General features: G+C 43.5%; 2 protein-coding genes across 3 annotated transcripts; both read left to right on the top strand.

Annotated features, from left to right (window-relative positions):
• The first annotated feature begins 1,853 nt into the window (after nucleotides 1–1,853).
• On the top strand, nucleotides 1,854–11,711 carry LOC134220225 (uncharacterized). Of its 2 annotated transcripts, none has more exons than XR_009981809.1 (4): nucleotides 1,854–2,291; nucleotides 2,363–2,974; nucleotides 11,246–11,439; nucleotides 11,505–11,711. XR_009981809.1 is itself a non-coding variant. In XM_062699220.1 (4 exons), exons 2-4 carry the CDS (start codon nucleotides 2,841–2,843, stop codon nucleotides 11,645–11,647), a joined length of 426 nt encoding a protein of 141 aa, XP_062555204.1. In that variant the 5' UTR covers nucleotides 1,854–2,291; nucleotides 2,363–2,840; the 3' UTR covers nucleotides 11,648–11,711. The 2 variants fall into 2 exon arrangements, 1 of the variants encoding a protein (XP_062555204.1); XM_062699220.1 differs by having other exon boundaries at nucleotides 11,291–11,439.
• A 1,266-nt stretch (nucleotides 11,712–12,977) lies between these two features.
• On the top strand, nucleotides 12,978–15,126 carry LOC134219079 (large ribosomal subunit protein eL13). The gene is made up of 3 exons (XM_062697753.1): nucleotides 12,978–13,129; nucleotides 13,585–13,856; nucleotides 14,584–15,126. Exons 2-3 carry the CDS (start codon nucleotides 13,614–13,616, stop codon nucleotides 14,995–14,997), a joined length of 657 nt encoding a protein of 218 aa, XP_062553737.1. The 5' UTR covers nucleotides 12,978–13,129; nucleotides 13,585–13,613; the 3' UTR covers nucleotides 14,998–15,126.
• The last annotated feature ends 552 nt before the right edge of the window (nucleotides 15,127–15,678 follow it).

Raw genomic sequence — 15,678 nt, 5'->3', positions numbered from 1 at the left:
CTAGAATTTAGTATGGAGGTACAATGAAATCTCTTTTATTGTTTAGAACTGTAAAACAAGTCGTGGGAACAAAAAATCTAAAAATTATTTGTTGCTTTTTGACCTAGGTTTCATATTGATGCGATGCGTAGTTAATGAGAACGGATGATTTGTCCATACAAGGAAATTTATTTTACTTTAAATGTTGTGGCGCCATCTCGTTCAAACAGCACCTTTGTCTTTGCCTTATTAAATAAACAAAAATGAAAAAACCCCTCTCAACGTCGCCCTCGACCCACTCGGAACGATATCTAACAGCGACCAGGAATCTACCTCGATAAGACGCAAACCAACTCTAGCGAAGTTTCAACTTCATCTTGTTTTCAAGGTTTTCACCGGACACTCACACATCAAGCACGCTAGCGGTTCAACTATCTTTTTTTTCTCTTTTCGTCGCCATCTTTTGTACCGACAACATGTCTTTTCCTTTTGAGATCGTGACTGGTTCTTTCTGATTAAATTTGAATCCTCTCCGGATCGACGAAATTAGCATACTCCAGAAGGGCGTCTTCCGCTAAGGCCAAAGTGCAGTTGGTGGAAAAGCACAATAAAGTGATACGCGGCGTTGGCAAAAATCGCAGAAAAGGCTCTAGCGTGAACAGTTGGCGGTTGCTAATGGAGAATTTTGCCGTAAATGGCATCTTATTGTGCTTTTGCTGCTGGATACCGAAGTGCTAGCTCAATTCGTCGGATGAAACGGAGTTCGTTGATAAACGTTAAGGCAAGCTTTGATTAAGCACAATATTTTGTTTTGCTTTTTATCCAAACCAAAACAAAATTATTCAATTTGTTTGTTCACGATAACAAATATCTATTTTATAATTATAGCCACCGTTGCAGAACCATGTGCTTGGCTTCAAAGCCTCAGGTACGAAGGTCAGTGATTACCCGGGTCCCGGAAATTCCCAAAACAGGCGAATGAAGCTGTTACTGCATACAAAAGTATCCCATCGGAGAAGAACCAACCGAGGAACTGCAAGGTTAACGTTTCTATTTGCCGTATTTTTATTTCCGGTAAGAATCTGAGGATTGTCCTCACCTGAGACACCAGGAATCACTATACATTTCATTTCACTGTATTGAAATAGCAGCAGCACTTCTAAATTAGCTTTTTTCAATTTTGCAGGCGACACCAGCTGCCGGTTAAAATCATTGCGAGATCCAACCAAAAATTCATCCGGGTCAGATCCCAATTTAAAATCATCCATCACATGCTTCACGCTCGAGAGATGTTCGGAACGATGTCACCGGCTTCATCGACGAGGTACCCGATTTGGCCAATCTAATATAACGAAACACTCGTTGAGCAGCGGGAGGATTACTCAGGGATTTTCAGGGCTATGGAGTCACCACATCGCAGGGTGTTCCGCATGCTGCCACGATTCCGGTGACAGACGTTCCATGCCTTTTTAATTTTATCATTATAAACATAAAAAAGAAATATAAAATAAAATAAAAATCCAAACTATGAAACAGCTTCGAAAAAGTAAATAATCCGAAAATTTCAATAAAAAAGAAGAAGAAAAATAAAATTATATCTCCAAGATATCTAGGAAAATTCTACTAGAATAGTGGTACCCATGTCTAAGAGGTATCTAAGAAACATCGAAGAGATTCTATCTGTCAAATCTCAACCGGTTTATCAGTTCTAAATTTGAGGTAGAAACGGTTGTTGCATTTGAGGCGGATTTGAGGTCTGACGGGTTCTAGACATCGAAGAAAAATATCTAGGAGACTCATTTTTTTGTCTCAGAGATATCACGGGAGACATCTAGAAGATCTTTCCGAGCGGGGATGATCAAGCCCGGGCGAAATGCAACTTCTTCTTTTTCATCGAAAAATCGTTTTGACGTTTGTTTTATGCTATAGGAGTAAAAGGAACAAAACAATAATTTCAGAAACGAGCGATTTCGAAATTTTGCTTCTCGCTCTGACTTATTGAACCTTGTTTATGTGCGAGGTGGTCATGGAGGGTTCGATCCGGTCGAGAAAAAATGAAAGCGTGAAAATTGTTAGTTCCGCGTTTGCCGTCGCGATAAATATTTTTATGAAACATTACGCGCAGTTCGGGAAAATATATTCAGTGCTTAATTGGTGCTCGTGTGCAATCAAAAATGTAACTATGAGGAACGAATGGAATATAAACCAACAGTTGTTCTGATTTTCCTTCCGAGTATCAACGAAATTGTTAACAGTAACAAAAACGCAAGGACATTCATCGGTTGCTCTTTATTCTTCCTGTTGATGAACAGGTGAGTGAAAGCTTTAAAATTATTTAATTAATTAGAAATTATTTTCAAACTTTATAAACGTATGTTTTCAGGTGAAAGTATTTCGTTAGCCAGCTCCCGGACAGCGCAAAGTAATTCTATCCACCAACGTTGCTGAGAGTTTCATCACCGTACCAGATACCAACGGTTCTATGGGAATCAAATGCGCTTCTCGACGTCACCGCAAATTCTTCGCTATCCTCTAGAGAACGTAGTTCTGAAAGCCAAAGTACTGGAAATGGGTCCGCCACATTCGATTCCCACGATGGCTGTAATCTCAGTGACCTCAGAAATACTTGAAGAAATTGGAGCATTTTGAACCGTTTGAACCGTGAAAGGCAATTTGAAAGCAGCAGGATGGAGTTTTGACCTACACGGGGCGCGTCATGGCAAGACATCCTCTCAATTTGCGTATCTCCAAGCTTATCATTTTGGGATCCATTTTTGGGCTGATGGTTCCGGAGGCGATGGAATTGCCATCTTGAATTCTTACATGACGAGGAAGAGTCGGCAGGCAGGAAATTAAGGCGCATGTCGTTAAACCTGAAAATTTTCAAGTGTTTCCGAAAATGGCCTTCGGGAGCATCTTTATGTATTGCTGCGAATTTTCCAGGGAATTCTCGCGGAACAGAAAGGGGCTTAAGGAATTGCTCCAAATGTGTTTGGTAAGTAAATATAATGTAGTTGCCATGCGCGAAGATAAGCATTTCCTCAATTTCCTTCAAAAATTCCTCCGGGAATTTCGCTTCAATTTCTTTTCTGAATTTCCTCTGAAATATTCCCTTCAAAAATTAACCCTTAAAGGCTGACTAACAGTTCGGAAAACGTGTCACGGGATTTTGTCTCCCTTGTATTTTCGAAGGGGCGGGAATTTCGTTTTCCGTGCCCGTAATTCCTGGGGGACCAAATCCCGTGATACGCTTTCCGAACTGTAAACCAGCTGCTTCGGTAATTCCGCCGAGAATTCCTTTGGGAATTTTTCCGCGAATTTGTTTTGGAATTCACTCGGGGGTTTCTTCGAGTTTCTACGGAAATTCTTCCAGAAATTGGAATTCGTTCGAGAATTTCTCCACTTATGGCTTCGGTAATTTCTTCAGCGATTCCACCGAGAATTACTCCGCGTAGTCATTCGAGAACACCTCCGCGAAATACATCAAGATAAAGAACTCCTCCGATAATATATTCGGGAATCTGTCTGGGAATTTCGTCATAAAATGTTTTGGGCGTTCCTTCGGGAATCCCCCAAGAATTTCCTCCGGCAATTCGTTCGGTAATTCCTCTGATAATTTCTTTGAGTATTCCTCTAGAAATTCCTGCGGGAAAGCCTTCTGGAATTCGTCCTGGAATTTCTGCGGATAGTTTTTCCTCCGGGAATTCCTCTGGAATTCTCGGAGATTCCATCGGAACTCCCTTCGAAAGTTCTTCCAGTAGTTCTTCCGAGACTTCCTTCTGGAATTTCTCCTAGATTTCCTTTGGGAATTCTTTCGGAACTAAATAACTAAATTTCTCTGGGAATTTATTCATGAACTACTTCTGGGATTTCCTTCATAAGTTCTATTGGTAATTCTTTCATAAATTCTTTCGGTCATTTCTTTGGAAATTCCTTCAGAAAATTCCTTCGAAGATTCCTAAGGGAATTTCTTCGGGGGTCTTTCTAGAATTCCTCCGTGAATTCCTTCGAGGATTACTCTGGAATGTCCTTCGGTAATACCTCCATGTAATCCTTCAGAACTTCCTCCGAAAGTTTTAAATTCGGCAATTTCTCCTAGACTTCCTTTGGGAATTCGTTCGGGAATTCCCAAAAAAACTTCCGATAGAATTCCCAGAGGAATTTCCGAAGGAATTCCCAGAGGAACTTCCGAAGGAGCTCCCAGAGGAACTTCCGAAGGAGCTCCCAGAGGAGAAAATTCCTCCGGGAATTCCTCCGAGAATTCCTCCGGGAATTCCTGCATGAATTCCTCCGGAAATTCCTCCGGGAATTCCGTCGGGAATTCCTCCGGGAATTCCTTCGAGAATTCCTCCGGGAATTCCTTCGTGAATTCCTCCGGGAATTCCTTCGTGAATTCCTCCGGGAATTCCTTCGTGAATTCTTCCGGGAATTCCTTCGGAAGTATCTCTGGGAACTCCTTCGGAAGTTCCTCTGGGAATTCCTTCGAAAGTTCTTCTGGAAATTCCTTCGGAAGTTCTTCTGGGATCTCCTTCGGAAGTTCCTCTGGGATCTCCTTCGGAAGTTCCACTGGGAATCTCTTTGGAAGTTCCTCTGGGAATCCCTTCGGAACTTCCTCTGGAAACTCCTTTGAAAGTTCCTCTGGAAACTCCTTCGGAAGTTCCTCTGGGATCTCCTTCGGAAGTTCCCTGGGAATTCCATCGGAAATTTTTCTGGGAATTCTTTCGAAAGTTTTTTTTGGGAATTCCATCGGAAGTTCCTCTGGGAATTTCTTCGTTCCCGGAGGAATTCCCGAAGGAATTCTCGGGGGAATTCCCGAAGAAATTCACGGAGGAATTCCCGGAGGATTCCTCTGATAATTCCTTCGGAAGTTTCTCTGGCAATTTCTTCGGAAGTTCTTCTGGTAATTCTCTCGGAAGTTCCTCTTGTAATTCCTTTGGAAGTTCCTCTGTCAATTCCTTCGGAAGTTCCTCTGCGAATTCGTATGAAAGTGCCTCTGGAAATTACTTTGGAAGTGTCTTTGGGAATTCCTTCGGAAGTTCCTCTGCGAATTCTTTCGGAAGTTCCTCTGAGAATTCCTTCGAAAGTTTTTATGCGAATTCCTTCGGAAGTTTTTTTTGAGAATTCCTTCGGAAGTTCCTCTGAGAATTCCTTCGGAAGTTCTTCTGGCAATTCTCTAGCAAGTTTATCTGTGAATTCCTTCGGAAGATCCTCTGAGTATTCCTTCGGAAGATCCTCTGAGAATTCCTTCCGAAGTTTCTCTGGGAATTCCTTTGGAAGTATCTCTGGGAATTCTTTCGGTAGTTCCTCTGTGAATTCCTTTGGAAATTCCTCTGAGAATTCCTTCGGAAGTTCCTCTGGAAATTCCTTCCGAAGTTCCTCTGGGAATTCCTTCGGAAGTTCCTCTGGAAATTCCTTCGGAAGTTCCTCTGGGAATCCCTACGGAAGGTCTTCTGGCAATTCTCTCGTAAGTTCCTCTAGTAATTCCTTAGGAAGTTCCTCTGAGAATTCCTTTGGAAGTTTCTCTGGCAATTCCTCCAGAAGTTCCTCTGCGAATTCCTTCGCAAGTTCCTTTGAGAATTCCTTCGGAAGTTCCTCTGAGAATTCCTATGGAATTTGCTCTGGGAATTCCTTCGGAAGTTCTTCTGGCAATTCTCTAGCAAGTTCCTCTGTGAATTCCTTCGGAAGATCCTCTGAGAATTCTTTCCGAAGTTTCTCTGGGAATTTCTTTGGAAGTATCTCTGAGAATTCTTTCGGCAGTTCCTCTGTGAATTCCTTCGGAAATTCCTCTGAGAATTCCTTCGGAAGTTCCGCTGGAAATTCCTTCCGAAGTTTCTCTGGGAATTCCTTCGGAAGTTCCTCTGGGAATTCCTTCGGAAGTTCTTCTGGGAATTCCGTCGGAAGTTCCTCTGAAAATTCCTTCAGAAGTTCTTCTGGCAATTCTCTCGCAAGTTCCTCCCTTCGGAAGTTTCTCTGGAAATTGCTTCGGAAGCTCCTCAGGGAATTGCTTCGGAACTTTCTCAGGGAACTCTTTCGAAAGTTCCTCTGGGAACTCCTTCGGAAGTTCCTATGGGAACTCCTTTCGAAAGTTTCTCTGGGAACCCTTCTGAAGTTCCTCTGGGAACTGCTTTGGAAGTTCCTCTGGGAACTACTTCGGAAGTTCCTCTGGGAACTTCTTCGGAAGAGTCTCTGGAAATTCCAACGGAAATTCTTCGAGGAAATTTTTCGGGAGTTTTTTTTGAGAATTCCTTCGGAAGTTACTCTGGGAATTCCTTTGAAAATTCTTCTGGGAATTCCTTCGAAAGTTCATCTGGGAATTCCTTCGGAAGTTCATCTGGGAATTCCTTCGGAAGTATCTCTGGGAACTCCTTCGGAAGTTCCTCTGTGCATTCCTTCGGAAGTTCTCCTGGAAATTCCTTCGGATATTCCTCTGAAACTTCCTTCGAAAGTTCTTCTGGCAATTCTCTCGCAAGTTCATCTGTGCATTCTTTCGGAAGTTTCTCTGGGAATTCCTTCGGAAGTTCCTCTGTGAGTTCTTCCAGAAGTGCCTCTGGGAATTCCTTCGGAAGTTCCCCTGAGAATTCCTTCGGAAGTTCCTCTGGAAATTCCTTCGGAAGTATCTCTGGGAACTCCTTCGGAAGTTCCTCTGGGAATTAATTCGAAAATTCTTCTGGAAATTCCTTCGGAAATTCCTCTGAAACTTCCTTCGAAAGTTCTTCTGGCAATTCTCTCGCAAGTTCCTCTGTGCATTCTTTCGGAAGTTCCTCTGGGATCTCCTTCGGAAGTTCCTCTGTGAGTTCTTCCAGAAGAGCCTCTGGGAATTCCTTCGGAAGTTCCTCTGGGATCTCCTTCGGAAGTTCCACTGGGATCTCCTTCGGAAGTTCCACTGGGAATCTCTTTGGAATTTCCTCTGGGAATCCCTTGGGAAGTTCCTCTGAGAATCCATTCGGAAGCTCCTCTGGGAATTGCTTCGGAAGTTCCTCTTGGAACTCTTTCGGAAGTTCCTCTGGGAACTCCTTCGGAAGTCCTCTGGAAACTCCTTCGGAAGTTCCTCTAGGAACTACTTCGGAAGTTCCTCTGGGATCTCCTTCGGAAGTTCCTCTGGGATCTCCTTCAGAAGTTCCTCTGGGATCTTCTTCGGAAGTTCCTCTTGGAATTTCATCAGAAATTCTTCTGGGAATTCTTTCGAAAGTTTGTTTGGGAATTCCTTCGGAAGTTCCTTTGGGAATTCCTTCGTTCCCGTGGGAATTCCCTATGGATTTTTTTCCTTCCGAAGGGATTCCCAGAGGAACTTCCAAAGAGATTCCCAGAGGAACTTCCGAAAGAGTTCCCAGAGGAACTTCCGAAGGAGTTCCCAGAGGAACTTCCGAAGGAGTTCCCAGAGGAACTTCCGAAGGAGTTCCCAGAGGAACTTCCGAAGGAGTTCCCAGAGGAACTTCCGAAGGAGTTCCCAGAGGAACTTCCGAAGGAGTTCCCAGAGGAACTTCCGAAGGAGTTCTTAGAGGAACTTCCGAAGGAGTTCCCAGAGGAAGTTCCGATAGATTTCCCAGAGGAACTTCCGAAGGAGTTCCCAGAGGAACTTCCGAAGTTCCCAGAGGAACTTCCGAAGGAGTTCCCAGAGGAACTTCCGAAGGAGTTCCCAGAGGAACTTCCGAAGGAGTTCCCAGAGGAACTTCCGAAGGAGTTCCCAGAGGAACTTCCGAAGGAGTTCCCAGAGGAACTTCCGAAGGAGTTCCCAGAGGAACTTCCGAAGGAGTTCCCAGAGGAACTTCCGAAGGAGTTCCCAGAGGAACTTCCGAAGGAGTTCCCAGAGGAACTTCCGAAGGAGTTCCCAGAGGAACTTCCAAAGGAGTTCCCAGAGGAACTTCCGAAGGAGTTCCCAAAGGAACTTCCGAAGGAGTTCCCAAAGGAACTTCCGAAGGAGTTCCCAAAGGAACTTCCGAAGGAGTTCCCAAAGGAACTTCCGAAAGAGTTCCCAAAGGAACTTCCGAAGGAGTTCCCAGAGGAACTTCCACAGGAGCTCCCAGAGGAACTTCCACAGGAGTTCCCAGAGGAACTTCTGAAGGAGTTCCCAGAGGAACTTCTGAAGGAGTTCCCAGAGGAACTTCTGAAGGAGTTCCCAGAAGAACTTCCGAAGCAGTTCCCAGAGGAACTTCCGAAGAAGTTTCCAGAGGAACTTCCGAAGGAGTTCCCAGAGGAACTTCCACAGGAGTTCCCAGAGGAACTTCCACAGGAGTTCCCAGAGGAACTTCTGAAGGAGTTCCCAGAAGAACTTCCGAAGCAGTTCCCAAAGGAACTTCCGAAAGAGTTCCCAGAGGAACTTCCGTAGGAGTTCCCAGAGGAACTTCCATAGGAGTTCCCAGAGGAACTTCCATAGGAGTTCCCAGAGGAACTTCCATAGGAGTTCCCAGAGGAACTTCTGGAGAAATTCCCAGAGGAACTTCCGAAGGAGTTCCCAGAGGAACTTCCGAAGCAGTTTCCAGAGGAACTTCCGAAGGAGTTCCCAGAGGAACTTCCACAGGAGTTCCCAGAAGAACTTCCACAGGAGTTCCCAGAGTAACTTCGCAGGAGTTCTCTAGGGAACTTCCACAGGAGTTCCCAGAGGAACTTCCACAGGAGTTCCCAGAGGAACTTCTGAAGGAGTTCCCAGAAGAACTTCCGAAGCAGTTCCCAGAGGAACTTTCGAAAGAGTTCCTCGAGGAAGTTCCGAAGCAATTCCCTGAGGAGCTTCCGAAGCAATTCCCAGAGAAACTTCCGAAGGGAGGAACTTGCGAGAGAATTGCCAGAAGAACTTCTGAAGGAATTTCCAGAGGAACTTCCGACGGAATTCCCAAAAGAACTTCCGAAGGAATTCCCAGAGATACTTCCGAAGGAATTCCCAGAGGAACTTCCGAAGGAGTTTCTACAGGAACTTCCGAAGGAGTTCCTACAGGAACTTCCGAAGGAGTTCCCAGAGGAACTTCCGAAAGAGTTCCCAAAGGAACTTCCGAAAGAGTTCCCAGAGGAACTTCCGAAAGAGTTCCCAGAGGAACTTCCGAAAGCGTTCCCAGAGGAACTTCCGAAGCAATTCGCAGAGTAACTTCCGAATGGATTCTCAGAGGAACTTCCGAAGGGATTCCCAGAGGAAATTCCAAAGAGATTCCCAGTGGAACTTCCGAAGGAGATCCCAGTGGAACTTCCGAAGGAGATCCCAGAGGAACTTCCGAAGGAATTCCCAGAGGAACTTCCGAAGGAGTTCCCAGAGGAACTTCCGAAGGAGTTCCCACAGGAACTTCCGAAGGAGTTCCCAGAGGAACTTCCGAAGCAGTTCCCAGAGGAACTTCCGAAGGAGTTCCCAGAGGAACTTCCGAAGAAGTTTCCAGAGGAACTTCCGAAGGAGTTCCCAGAGGAACTTCCACAGGAGTTCCCAGAGGAACTTCCACAGGAGTTCCCATAGGAACTTCCACAGGAGTTCCCAGAGGAACTTCTGAAGGAGTTCCCAGAAGAACTTCCGAAGCAGTTCCCAGAGGAACTTCCGAAGAAGTTCCCAGAGGAACTTTCGAAAGAGTTCCTCGAGGAAGTTCCGAAGCAATTCCCTGAGGAGCTTCCGAAGCAATTCCCAGAGAAACTTCCGAAGGGAGGAACTTGCGAGAGAATTGCCAGAAGAACTTCTGAAGGAATTTTCAGAGGAACTTCCGACGGAATTCCCAGAAGAACTTCCGAAGGAATTCCCAGAGAAACTTCCAAAGGAATTCCCAGAGAAACTTCCGAAGGAATTCTCAGAGGAACTTCCGAAGGAAATCTCAGAGTCACTTCCGAAGAAATTCTCAGAGGAAATTCCGAAGGAAATCTCAGAGTCACTTCCGAAGGAATTCCCAGAGGAACTTCCGAAGGAATTCCCTCAAGAACTTCCGAAGGAATTCCCAGAAGATCTTCCGAAGGAATTCCCAGAGGAACTTCCGAAGGAATTCCCAGAGAAACTTCCGAAGAAATTCTCAGAGGAACTTCCGAATGAATTCTCAAAGGAACTTCCGAAGGAATTCGCAGAGGAACTTCCGAAGGAATTCCCAGCAGAACTTCCGGAGGAATTCCCAGAGGAACTTCCGAAAGAATTCCCAGAGATACTTCCGAAGGAATTCCCAGAGATACTTCCGAAGGAATTCTCAGAGGAACTACCTAAGGAATTACTAGAGGAACTTACGAGAGAATTGCCAGAAGACCTTCCGTAGGGATTCCCAGAGGAACTTGCGAGAGAATTGCCACAAGAACTTCCGAAGGAATTTCTAGAGGAACTTCCGAAGAATTTCCAGAGGAACTTCCGAAGGAATTTACAAAGGAACTTCCGAAGGAATTTCCAGAGGAACTTCCGAAGGAATTTCCAGAGGAACTTCCGAAGGAATTTCCAGAGGAACTTCCGAAGGAATTTCCAGAGGAACTTCCGAAGGAATTTCCAGAGGAACTTCCGAAGGAATTCCCAGAAGAACTTCGGAAGGAATTTCCAGAGAAACTTTCGAAGGAATTCTCAGAGGAATTTCCAAAGGAATTCACAGAGGAACTTCCGAAGGAATTCCCAGAGAAACTTCGGAAGGAATTCACAGAGGATCTTCCGAAGGAATTCACAGAGGAACTTGCTAGAGAATGGCCAGAAGAACTTCCGAAGGAATTCTCAAAGAAACATCCGAAGGAATTCTCAGAAAAACTTTCGAAGGAATTCTCAGAGGAACTTCCGAAGGAATTCCCAAAGACACTTCCAAAGTAATTCCCAGAGGCACTTTCATACGAATTCGCAGAGGAACTTCCAAAGGAATTACAAGAGGAACTTCCGAAGAAATTGCCAGAGAAACTTCCAAAGGAATTCCCAGAAGAACATCGGAAGGAATGTACATAGGACCTTCCCTTCCGAAGGACTGCACAGAGGCTTCCCAGAAGATTTTCCGAATGAATTCCCTGAGGTATTCCCAATGGAATCATCGTAGGAATTCCCGAAGAATTTTCGTAGAATTTCCAAAGGAATTTTTGAAGAGATTTGCTATGTAATTCCATTAGAAAAACCAAACGAATTTACGAAAGAATTCTGAAAGAAATGAGCGAAGGAATTCCTTAAGAAATTCAAATGAATTACCGGAAGAATTATCGTAGGAATTGCCGATGGTATAGTTTGAGAAATTTCTGTTTTTCGATGGTGAAAACTCCTTCTGTGCGAATATGTTATGATTTTTCATGAATGTTTACATCTTCACATAAAGTTCCATACTTCTCAAGGATTCAGCAATATTCCTTTCGCTTTCAGCAATGTTTACTCGTAATTGATCCCCTCAAATTAAAATTTTCCCAGCAACCGTGGAGGAACAATTCTATGCTTCATCTTTGTGGGTCTTGGATCGAAACCCTTGCCACATCCTTCTCCGAATATTCTTCGACTCAGCAACGAACCTGCGCCAAACTTTACTGAGGCAATTGCATCCGGGTTCGACTGCTTAGTTGGTGAGTATCCTTCATCATATTTTGTCCTTCACAAATTGTATTTTAATTTCTTCCCTTTTTTACAGCGCCGAACGTAATGAACGAATCGCGGAACAAACTTCCTCTCTCGGGTATTTTGGCGCAACGATTTGGGTATTCCGTTTGCTTGATCCTGATCCCGGAAAAGCCAGACAACGATGACAACGATGATTTCGACATAAATAAATAAATAATTATTATTGTAAAATGTCGCTTCTGGAAGCAGTTTAGATTTTAATATTTAATAAACAATGATAAAAAAAATGTAATCAACAGCTCTTGAGAGCTTAGTGACGTCTAATAATCTTTCTCTTTCAAGCGCATAGGAGACCCTATTGCGAGAACAGAGAAAACTTCTAATTTTGCGGAGCAAAGAAGAAGAAGAAGACTGAGTGTCGGAAACTTCAAATGATATGCACTGTGCGAAAAGTGTTGATATTCCTTGATATCAAGAATATTCTAGAAGTCTAAAATGTTTCAAAATCGCATAAATACGTTCCAAAATGCCTTGAAAGTACCATGAAACTTATTTAAAATACATAGCGGCATGTAACACTCGTTTAAAGTTACATATTTTCTTTTATTTCAACCAACATTATTTTCCGTGCATCAAGTGATTTGACGTTTGCGGAACAACTTTCCGACGGTCGACCGTCGGACCCTCGTTCGAATTTTTCTATCTTCTCGCAATATCATTTCTATGCGCTTGAAAGAGAAAGATGATTAGACATCAGCAAGCTCTTTCACGAAAGAAAACAAAAACAAGAAGAAGAACCCCATATCAGGAGCTCGATGTGGCTTGACGTTCCATAGCAGGACATCGGACCCATATCAGGCTGAGACGTCAAGTCCATTTCGCATGTTCGAAGTCAGACGGGCTCGACGCAAACGGTGCAGAATCGCGAGATGTAAGGCGGATCCTCTTGCTCTGCTCACTCTCAGATCAGGCTCTGTCTCACTGATCGGGGCTTTGATGTCAAGCTCCTGTCGGACTCAGATTTCTCAGAGGGACCTTTCGTCGTAAACAACAAATTAAATTTGCGACGTCTAATCATCTTTCTCTTTCAAGCGCGTAGAGAGGATAGGACGTTTCCCGATGAAAACAAATTCTATCCTTTCTATGCGCTTGAAAGAGAAAGATGATTAAACGTCAGCAAACTATTAATGAAAGAAAACAAAAACAAGAAGAAGCAACCCAAAGCTGGAGCTCGATGTGGCTTGACGTTCCATAGCAAGACATCGGACCCGCATCAGGCTGAAACGTCAAAGCCATTTCGCATGTTCGAAGTCAGACGGGCTCGACGCAAACGGTGCAGAATCGCGAGATGTAAGGCGGATCCTCTTGCTCTGCTCAGACTCAGATCGGACTCTGTCTCACTGATTCTCTCTTTGATGTCAAGCTCCTGTCGGACTCAGATTTCTCAGAGGGTTGTTTGAATCTTTGTTTACCAAAGCAGATAAGTCGTTTTGGAAATTTGGTATTGATTTCAAACGTTTCATGTTGACGTATCAAAATTGACACCTCAGACGTTTCCCACCGGAAACAGGATCGCTGTCAAATCAAGCTGTCAGCCGCGTCGCCTCAAAATCGCTCCGATCTGTCAGTGCAAACCTTTTCGGCCTCTCTCTTTTCCGGCCTGTACGGTAGTTCTGTGAACACATTTTTATCGAGGTACGAAAGAATATCATTAAGTTTTTGTGTTAGATTGGATGAAAAATGTTGCAAATGATTAATTCTCACGAGAAACATCGTAAGGTTGTTCAATGGAGTGTTGAATTGGTGCGAATTAAGGAAAAATGTGAATATATTTTGATTTTCACTGGCGTATCGAATGTTTACAATTTTGTAGGGTCAAGATGCTGTGGTTGACTTGTGTTTCGAATACCTATTTTCTAGTGTATTGGCTGCAAAAGATATATACTCTGAAACAGATTTTAATTTTCTGGGATAGTATATTATTTTTTGTAAATATTCAACAATGTTTAAGAATTAGTGACTTGGAGTAATTTGTTTTTTTTTTATTGAGGTTATATTTTGTAATCAATCGACTTGAAGCTGCCGTCTGACACGAATCTTATACCAGTTTATTGAATCCATCTTTTTTCTTTGGTATCTTCTCATTATAGGCCCCACCGTAGCCTAAGAATCTATCAAGATGGTGAAGGGAAATCATATGATTTCAAATGGTCACTTCCACAAGTACTGGCAGCGGCACATTCGGACCTGGTTCAACCAGCCCGCCCGCAAAATTCGCAGGCGCCAGAACCGTATCAAGAAGGCCAAAGCCGTGTTCCCGCGCCCAGCTGCCGGACCTCTGCGCCCGGTTGTCCGTTGTCCATCCCAGCGCTACAACACCAAGATTCGTCCCGGACGCGGTTTCACTCTCGCTGAATTGAAGGTACGTTGTTTGTTTTCATATTCTTGTAGGTACAGAGCTTTCATCGATTTGCTTTTTCGGAAAGGGATTTACACTGGGGTCGCTCTTTACGCAGATATATGTTATCTGTTTCTCGGTCTATCTTTTTTTTAACTACCATATGATTTTTTGGAAATTTTTTGCCTGGCCAAAATGTATTGGAGGAAACCACTTTCCTTGTAGAAGGTACTTCTGTCTTTCGGTAGTTTATACCACGTTCAGATTATAAAGTATATATCCCTTGATACAAAGAATCTTGACATCAGACGTCGTATACATTATTTTTAAGAACTAAATATATCAACATGTCAAGTTACTCTATAACAAGTGATATAGCTAATAATCTAAACGTGGTCTCAGATGATTAAAAGCACCAGTCTAGCATAATGAGGGTCATGGGTTCGAGTGCAATCGAAGAAAAGTGGTTATCTTCAATATATTTTTCATTTATATTCAAAATGTACCCCATAATGTACATATTCACATCGAGTTTTTCAGAACATTGACAATTAATGTCCACGTCGGGTGAGTGGCAAATACCCGAAAAATAGGCAATAATTATTAACTTTGATTGATCTCAATGTTTTGATAAATCCTTAAGCCAGAAATAGCCAAATACAAACCGCGTAAAAAGCGATCCGAGTTCTATAAAAAGACCTCAACACCGCCCGCTGGATTAATCATGATTTTTTACGTTTTTTAATTGTAGGCTGCTGGTCTGACCAAGGGATTCGCCCAGACCATCGGCATTGCTGTCGATCCCCGTCGTCAGAACAAATCCGTTGAAAGCCGACAGAAGAACATTCAACGCCTGAAGGAATACCGCAGCAAGCTGATTCTGTTCCCGGTTCACGAGAAGAAGAAGCCACGAAAGGGCGAGGCCACCGAAGAGCAACGCAAGCTGGCCACACAGCTGCGCGGACCAGTCATGCCGATTGTGAACGAGAAGCCGGAAGTTGAGTACCGTGCGATCACCGAGAAGGAGAAGAAGTTCTCTGCCTTCCTTGCTGTTCGCCAGGCTCGTCTGCACGCTCGTCACTTCGGTGCCCGCGCCAAGAAGGCTAAGGAAGCCACGGAACAGGAGAACAACGCTCCCGGTGCCGATAAGAAGGGCAAGAAGTAAACGGCCTATTGATGACCGTCTGATTTAGGTTTGTACAATTTCAAGGATAATTGTTTTCTTGTGTAAGTGATGAGATGAGCGGAGGGTGGAGTAATAAAACCTATTGGAGATATTATTCCAATTCCTGGATTTGGTCGAGAACGTGCTTCAGTGATCCGAAATTTTCATTTAAATTCATGTTCATGCTCTATTCAATACCATTAAACTATTGATATTCGGTAAAAAAAAATGGTTTAGGTTCAGTGCAAAACTGTCAAAATTCTTCTGATTCTGGTTAATTGAACACTTTTTTCGCAAGGAATTAATTTGCAAACGTAAACATTGACCATTTCGGTTTAAACATGTGGATCTTTTTTTTCACTTCTGTATAGTCCACTTTTCCAGGCCTGGTAGCGGGTCACTTTTTAGTGACTTGGTCACTTTTTTCGGGCAAGTCACTAAAAAGTCTCTTTTTTCGACCTCAAGTCACTAAAGTCACTTTTTCTCGCAAAAAGTCACTATTTTCAACTATTTTGAAACTATTGACTATTTTTGAATGAAGCTGTATGTATAAGTCGGATGATGCATGGCGGAAATGAAATTACGGATCTTGGAAAAATGATCGCTCTGAAACTTCGCCAGCCATATTACTCGATGCCCTTATTGGTATTTCCCCAGTAGCTAATTGACCTTTCCCGTCGA

The sequence above is a fragment of the Armigeres subalbatus genome, chromosome 3 (genome assembly GCF_024139115.2).
Source record: "Armigeres subalbatus isolate Guangzhou_Male chromosome 3, GZ_Asu_2, whole genome shotgun sequence".
Classification (NCBI taxonomy): Eukaryota; Metazoa; Arthropoda; class Insecta; order Diptera; family Culicidae; genus Armigeres; species Armigeres subalbatus.
Note: the sequence above shows the minus strand (reverse complement) of the source record. Positions and strands in the feature narration are given on the sequence as shown.